The sequence below is a fragment of the Buceros rhinoceros genome, unplaced genomic scaffold (genome assembly GCF_000710305.1).
Source record: "Buceros rhinoceros silvestris isolate BGI_N320 unplaced genomic scaffold, ASM71030v1 scaffold17717, whole genome shotgun sequence".
Taxonomy (NCBI): domain Eukaryota; kingdom Metazoa; phylum Chordata; class Aves; order Bucerotiformes; family Bucerotidae; genus Buceros; species Buceros rhinoceros.
Window position 1 is genome coordinate 1 of NW_010424150.1, and position 7,977 is coordinate 7,977.

At 35.3% G+C, this 7,977-nt stretch overlaps 1 protein-coding gene across 1 annotated transcript in view; it reads right to left on the reverse strand.

The window, feature by feature from the left end:
* Positions 1-224: 224 nt before the first annotated feature.
* TTLL1 (tubulin tyrosine ligase-like family, member 1) overlaps positions 225-7,977 on the reverse strand; it is a 12,101-nt gene continuing 4,348 nt past the window's right edge. Inside the window, exons 5-10 of the mRNA XM_010140688.1 lie at positions 7,079-7,213; positions 6,803-6,911; positions 4,848-4,991; positions 2,999-3,085; positions 1,751-1,914; positions 225-354 (exon numbers count right to left, since the gene is read on the reverse strand). Of these exons, the coding sequence (XP_010138990.1) occupies positions 225-354; positions 1,751-1,914; positions 2,999-3,085; positions 4,848-4,991; positions 6,803-6,911; positions 7,079-7,213 (769 nt within the window). The remainder of the gene's footprint in view (positions 355-1,750; positions 1,915-2,998; positions 3,086-4,847; positions 4,992-6,802; positions 6,912-7,078; positions 7,214-7,977) is intronic.

Below are 7,977 nucleotides of genomic sequence, written 5' to 3' on the forward strand. Positions count from 1 at the left end.
CATACCTAAGTATATATATATTTATAATAATAATCATGTCAGTGTATGTCTAGTACGACTGCTGGGTTAGAGTGTTGATTTCACTTCTTTTCAAAGGCTTCGTTATCCTTTTTTAATACTTTCCACATGCAATGTATCGAAATAGAGGAATCCATTCAAAAACTGCACTTCTGCATTTTTGATCATGAAGTCTTCCTACCAAAAGAGCAGCTGTTTTTCTGTTATCACTTCCAGGTGGTTAGTATAGGCTTTCCTGAATCTCTTGCACGATTTCCTTTTATTCCAGTGGACTGCCCAGAACGGCTTCGCAAGTCACGATCAGGCACATCACTTTGTGCCATCTCTTCGTCATATCTGAAAATAAGATAACCTATTCAATGCCTTGTCCTGCTATTCACTACACAAACAAGAGTGGCTCCTGTATATTGTATTTGGCTTAGTATCTAGCACTGAAATTTAATACAAGTTGTTCTACACGCAGGTTTACACATGAATAATAGTTGCATATCAAACTATGCAAGGAAATGCACTACCACATGATGTTACAATACAAATCAACTGAAATATCTTCAGCTACTTTTTGAAAGAAACAAATCATCTGGCAGCTTTGGTTAAACTCCTGATTTTGTGAAATTTTATGCTTGTGAAATTTCCCATCTACTTCTGTATTTCCCCTCACAGGAGAAGTAGGTCTGTGGTTAAGCAGTAACAACAGACTGCGGGCAGTTTAATAAAGTCTTAAGCTATTGCTTCAAACAGGATTGTTAGCTACAGTGTTAAAAAACTCCACTGCTGCATCAGAGAGGAGGCAGGTGAAGAATGAGGTGAAGAAACAAGAGTGTGCTTAAATTAAATGTATTTGATGACATGTATTTTGTAACACTCAACCACAGTAACAAGCAATTCTTTAAATATTTAAGTCCATTATGACCTCAGAGAGCCTCAGTATATACTTACTTCTCAGCGGCTATGCAAATTCCAAGCAGAAATTTGCTATAGATGCATAATCATAATTATCAAAAGATCTACAGTATTTTGTAGAACAGTCATAATACATATTCAGTTATACTATTGTATTGGTATTTGCAGCTACCACGTATGTAACATTTATTAAAACTTAAATCATAATTCAGCCACCACTTACATTTAACTATCTTTACTAGCATATAGAATAAGAAATAATATTTAAGATCAGGATGATCTTAGTGGATCAACTATGTACATAACTGCATTCCTCATTTAAATCAGTGTTCCTCTGCATAAGACCAATCAGTCCTGGATTAATCCTTGAGACACTCCACTGTAAAAATCTCCATATCCTTCATTTCTCTATTTGTAATACAGATTTGGGAATTTAGAAGTCTCTGACAACTCATTATTATATCCAGGAATTACAAAAGAGCCATCACTTCTACAAAATAAGAGAACGTTTGTATCAAATAGCTATTATATCCGTTGAATTACCATCTGTATACCACAGTCAATACAATTAAAGTTCTACAAATGCAGGTGACAAACATCCTCTTTGCCTCTGTATCTCAAATCTAGCTGCTGAAAACTCCAGGCAACTCTGCTTTAATATACTCCCACCTCCAATGTTGTATTGCAGCTCTAAAACTGAATCGGTACTTTGTGCCCTTTTTTCAAATGAGAATGACGCTCACCTTATCTCTGTGGTCTACATCACACATTAAAACACTAAGGGGACTGAAAAACATCTGCATTTGTATAGAACATTGACAGAACTTACAAGACTTCGTAATTGCCAAGAACGTCTTTTGGTGGAGATTTATTCCATTTACAGTCTGGAATTTCCCCATTAGGCACAGCAATGTTAAGTGTGTCATTAATCAGATTATACTTCAAGATGCGATCATTAGCAGTACTGGAAGTAAGAGAAGGGGAAGCATTAACCTACAAAAGAAAAGAGAAGTCAGCATCAATTTTTTTAGTGGTATATACTTCTCCAAACAGTATGTGTGATGACTACATGTAATATATGGGAAATTAAGACTTGGTGTCTTAAAGGACATCTTTCAGTTCCTCAGACACTCGAAGGAATTACCCACTGGGCATTTTTCTTTTTACTTAAGAACAAAAGCACCACACCACTAAGTGTCTGCAGCATCAGCCTGAAGATTTTTGTTGAGACTAGATTCACCAGGGTGAATCAGACAAGACATATAATTTTTTTTTTAATTTTCTAAGCTTACATGGGTACAAACACCATAAATATGAATGCTTAACAATTTGCCTCGTTCGATCCAATAGCTGTTTTATACAGGAATCTGAGGGTTTCTGCTGGGTAAACAGCTTTTATTTATGGCCTTAATCTGAGTTCTCCCCTGTTAAATTGTGAGCTAGAGAAACATATTCATGTTCTCTATTAAAAGCACTACATTGCGTCTTGTTTTAATTAAAACTGGGGTTCCTTTAACATATCCCTTGTGTTCTACATTTATTATGGAGAAGTGGTATCAGAACAATAAACAGATTTTCTTTATATATAAAGTCCATTTACCTTTGATCTTTCAATTAGACTGTGAAGGAAGAGGACTGGATAAAATTTATGTTGAACATACGGATCCAAAGTTAATACACTAAAGAGAAATTTACATTAAAAAAAAAAGCGCCTTCCCAATTATCTTTTGTGTGCCCCTTTTGTTTCCTCTCCTTCCCTTGATGTTATGCTCGACCAAGCCAATGCCAATTTTCCAGCTACTGATACACTTCTTAATAGGGCTGCGAACATTTAGACTACCCCTCAAGTCCAGTTGTGTGGATGCACTGGATTTAAAAGACAGAACAGAAAGCCCCAAACAAACAGAAACACCAAACAAGTAGAAACAAAAGCACACATTAGCTTGGCCATCACATGGCTTATTTGAGGTTCCAACATCTTAATCCACTTACCTGAGAAACAAAAGGTACTGTTTCAAAAGAGGAAAGACTGCACTGAAATCTACTTAGTTTTGTTCTGTATTTTATGCAACTTTACCTCAATCAGCCATGGTTTAAGCTTGTCATCAATGATAATGTCATATCCATAACACTCAAAGCAGTGCTTATCGTTATTTATTACAGGCTTTAAAAAAAAAAAAGACAACAATATGTATTAAAATGAACAATTCAATAAGTAACCTGATTACACATTTTGTTTGCTAGAAATCATCAATGCAATTACAATTATGAATCTTCTACAACAGTTTTCAGCGTTGAAACTCTAATACAAGCTTGCTAACTAGTAAGTTCAGGATTGCCTCTTTTTTCCAAGCTGTAAGTAAATATTTCAATATTAATGATTGCATTAATGACAAGTACTAAGTTACATTAATTTTCCATTATGTTTCCAGCATAAAAATAAAAATGTTTTCATATTTTACAAAAGTAATAACAATATTTAAAGCCTGCATGCATCTGGAGAAATCAGGATATTTTTCACGTTTACTCAACACTGTTCCACATAATTGTGAATTCTTTTAACTTCAGAAAAAAAAGACTTATTCAAAGACATTTATTTTACTATGCCACTGTAACTACATGGAAATTTGAGACAATTACCAGATATATTGTAAAATTATAATTAGCTCAAGTCAACTGTGACCCCAAAAGCCAAGAGAAACCAAGGACCACATCCTCTAGAGAATCAGTAGTTTTCCAGCAATTGCTAAACATTTGCAGTATGCATGGTAAGACTTCTCTTCCATGCAAATCTCATCAGATCCTTTAAATAAACCTTTGTAGCACATTAGTGAGAAAGTCTTCCCCTAGACTAATAATGAAAGCTTTCCAGTTCTTCAGGGAGTGGAAGAGGGAAGAAGGAACGAGCATCTCTCAGTACATTTGCCATAGTCAGAAAGACAAAGGACCAAAATATTTCATGCTCAATAACCCTTAACACCTTTTCTGTTCTCGTTTAAGGTTCTGCTAACATTTGGATTAAATCTCTTTTCTTCTCACATCTGGTTCCAGATACGACTGCATAGCAGAGGCTGAGTTAAGCCATGCTTCCCCACCTCCCACTAATCCTAGTTTCATGACCTTGTACCTCTTTCTTATGTTGATTTTGGTGTTCAGGTGATCTGGTCCTTCAGTGAGGTGGTTCAGCTTATGACATTGGCAGAATGCTAACCCATCAATAAAGCAAGAGAGTAATTATCAGTTGGGTGAGTAAGCTGATTCAGCTCATGATGGTGCCAGAACCAACTCATAAGAGGACCATGCGCTTGGGAACAGGACAGTCCTTGGCAGCAGTGAGCTCTTCAGTTACCGCAGCTGACCCACAGAGTGATACCTGCTCTCTAATGCAATCACGGATAATACCCAAACACTAGAAAGTCTCTCAAGCAGAGGACTTGTTGCTACTTTCCTTTTTTTCTTTAATAAGAGTTCATGATAACTACGTCACTCATATATAAGAAGTGAAAGTAAGTTAAGTAACTCCGTTGAACTAATAGCCTTAAGTTTTCTTGAATAAATTGTCCTCCAGAGCTATTTTTTTTTTCTTTGACACATTTATTATTGCTGAAATGACATCACCCACCTTGGCAGAGCTTACTGCTATTCAAAAGGGCAGTATCGAGTTATGTTAAATAGTTCACAAAGCTCTCAAGGAAAGAGATTCAGTCACTTCTTCAGTATGCACAGACAGCTCACTGATGCATCCACCTAAGATTCAAGTTCACTCAGCTTAGAGAAATTGAGAGATACCCGAATTGCAGAAATGACCATCACTCAAATAGCAGAAAACAGATTTAATGAGTTTTGATGGCGAATTCATTTTCACAGTTATGAGAAGCCTGCAGCCGTGATGCTGTTGCTGGCAGCATTCCAGTAACAGTACTCACCGCAACAGCCTTCAGTGACTGCACAATTATCCAGTGAATTTCATCAAATAATTTGTTCGTGACTTCCTTTCCACGGGTGCTCTCCAGATACAGGCGTAAGTTACTCACTGTCCACTTGCCTCCATGGATATGATTGTAATCATCCTGAAGAGTTAAGGAGTCAATTCAGTCTAAGATTTTGAAGTTGTTCAGCAGTTTTGTTTCATTCACACACAAAAACTCCGCTTATATAAAAATATTGCTCTAAAAATAAACTCAGCAAATTGTTTTTACTCTATTTTACAGCTTTATTAAGACTTCAGCTTAACTTTGAACTGCCCTCTGTATAAAAAACTATTTTTATTATAGCTGTATGTTTATATCACACATTGAAAAATCAAGTAATACATCTTTTTTAGAAGAAAAAACAACTGCTATTTTGACAGTTTTACAGTAAAACATAATTTAATATTTGGAAATGCAAGTTTTAAAATGTGAAAAGAAAGAAGCTAACTTTTTCCTTCTCTGGGGATAAGGAAGAAATAATTATGGGAGCAACAGCTAAATTTCACTGTAGTTAGCTGTTTTAAAATGCAACACTTGGAAGCACTTGTCTGTGTTTATTTGTTTAAAGTGAACTTATGTTTCTGACAACAGTTAACATTCAAGAAGACACTGAAATGACATCTGAATTATTTTTAAAGGCTAATTTTTCAAGTAATTCAGTATTTTAATATAGCAAAACCACTAAGTGCTACTGAAACAGAACAAGGGAAAAAAGCAAGTTACCTTATATTTGTCTTTTCAGATGCTATCAGGGCTCAGTACTATATTCTCTTTAAAGAGAAAGAAAGACGAGCAAACTCAGGGTATTCTTACTAATGGAAAGACATATTCAGCCCTCAAATAATTCTCAGGACAAATACTTTGTCCCTTTATAAGGGTTCTCCTCAGAGCATTTCTAAGAATTAATTATTGTATGTCTGCTAAATTATAAAACGTCTAAATTATAAAAAGTGCATAGAACAGAAAAAAAGTTCTTAGATGAATGAAATCCTCTAAGACAAGGTCATAGAAGTCTCTATTTTTACGCATTTTTTACAGCTCCCCCCTCAAAAAATTTGAAATACAAGACTGTACAAGTAAAGTTCTGAAACATGGTTCTCAGGACTTGCTGCATGGGAAAAATGTTGAGACCAGATGCCAGCAAGTGAACAGAGATCAAAGTTTCAACACTCTGCATTTCAGAAGTACTCAAATCAAAATAGATTGGAACTGTGTAGAGCTTTACACAATCACAGCTGTTTAATTAAAAATATTAAAGTAGAATATTGCAGGCTACATAGAAGATAACTAGCTGAAAATAACTGGTAGAAGAATGACTGTCATTTTGTTTGTATTAATGTCGCAGTTTGAAAAAGGGGGGGCTGTTTCCCACCAAAAGGGATGCGACAAAATAGTGTGTCGGCTGGAAAAGCAAGGACCATGCAAGGACCAATGACTTAGAACTTCATTTTCCAGCACGCACATTATGATGGATATACTGACTTGCTCTCCTTCCTTCATTTTACCCTTTCTTGTACACTTTTTAAATTAGGGATGTTTTCTCATAAGCCTGTAGGGTACAAACACACTGGAATTGTACTGGTCATGTAGGGCTGAGAGTAGAGATTATTATCAGCTAGAACTTAAAGGGTTTTCTCCAGGCCTCATCATAATTCTGATAAATTACTTGACAGTTCATTGGTTTCTTCTTCTAAAATTGCATAGCCTAAGAGCCTCCAAAGTTACAGACACGTTTAAAACAGAAGGGCAGATAGGATGGATGGAGTGGGTTAATTTATTTGCAAGTTCAAGTTGAAGGATTTTAATTGCAAGATGAATCAAGAATATGACAAATAAAAACTTTTTATTCCAAGTTTTTAGGATGATTTAAGAACATCAGTCTTGGCTACCTAAGAACTCAATGCACTTACCCCATGTTTCTGAATGGCAACGTTTGTCAGGTGTACAAACATGTTATCCAATTCACTTGTACTTGGTGTATATTTTACTGTGCAGAACCGGCAAAATCCAAGTTTATACCTTAAATGCAAAAAGTCATTAAAGCATATAAAATCCCAATAAGAAATAAGGAAAAGAGCGTCCTAGGATACCAGGCACAAAAAGTTTAACTTGTACAGCTAGCACTTACTTAATTTGACTACATTAAACATTCTCTTAAAACAAAATACAAATATATAGAATCTTACATGTAACATCTCAGTGGACGATAAGTAGACACTAAAACATAGAGACGAAGATCAAATTTCTTTCCACCAATAAGTAATGGATTGTTGATGTAGAGAGAAATCACATAGGCTTCTTTGGAAGACTGAGATACAAATCTGAAAAACAAAAATCATGTTTCAGAATGTAACAGTTACAATGATATACTCTGATAATTCTTTTTCTTCTTTAGAAGCAGGCTGTAAATTTTGGGTTGATTGAAATCTTGCATCTTTTGCCAAGCCAGTGTATAAAGTTGTAGTGGTTAATAACACACACTTGGCACCAGGCATTAAATAGCAAAAAATGTTAAAAAAACTGAAGAGATGACCAAGATCAATTAACTATTTAAACTCTGTTTTGACGGAGTAACAGGATAACTGACCGAGCCATTCAAAATGCTGCTCTGCAAGCCTGTCTTTCCCTTGGAAAGCATGTGGAGCTTGGCATGGTTTAGACGAGCAAAGCGTATGTATTACATTACCTTTGTTAGTCAAGGTCTTACGTGGCTAGAATATTTGTATTTATGCGTGGTATGCAATTGCAAACCACTGTTAAAAGCTGAGATAACTTTCAGATTGTGACATTCTTCAGATTCCAAATCAAACAGAGAAAAAAAAAAAGACTCAAGCTTGTCACTTTATACCAGAAAAAAACCCCCGAAACATTAGTTGTGTAATCAAAACTTACACTGGTCAGAGAAAAACACAGATTGCTAACCTGTTTCATCCATCTGGAAGGAGGTCACCAACATGAGGTGTATTATTTTGTGCTCCAAATGGATAATATATTTGTTTCATATAAATGCATTCTTTCTTTGTACTATTTTAAAAAGTGATCTAATATATAATAAACAAAATAATTATTGAAATTGCTTAGGGAA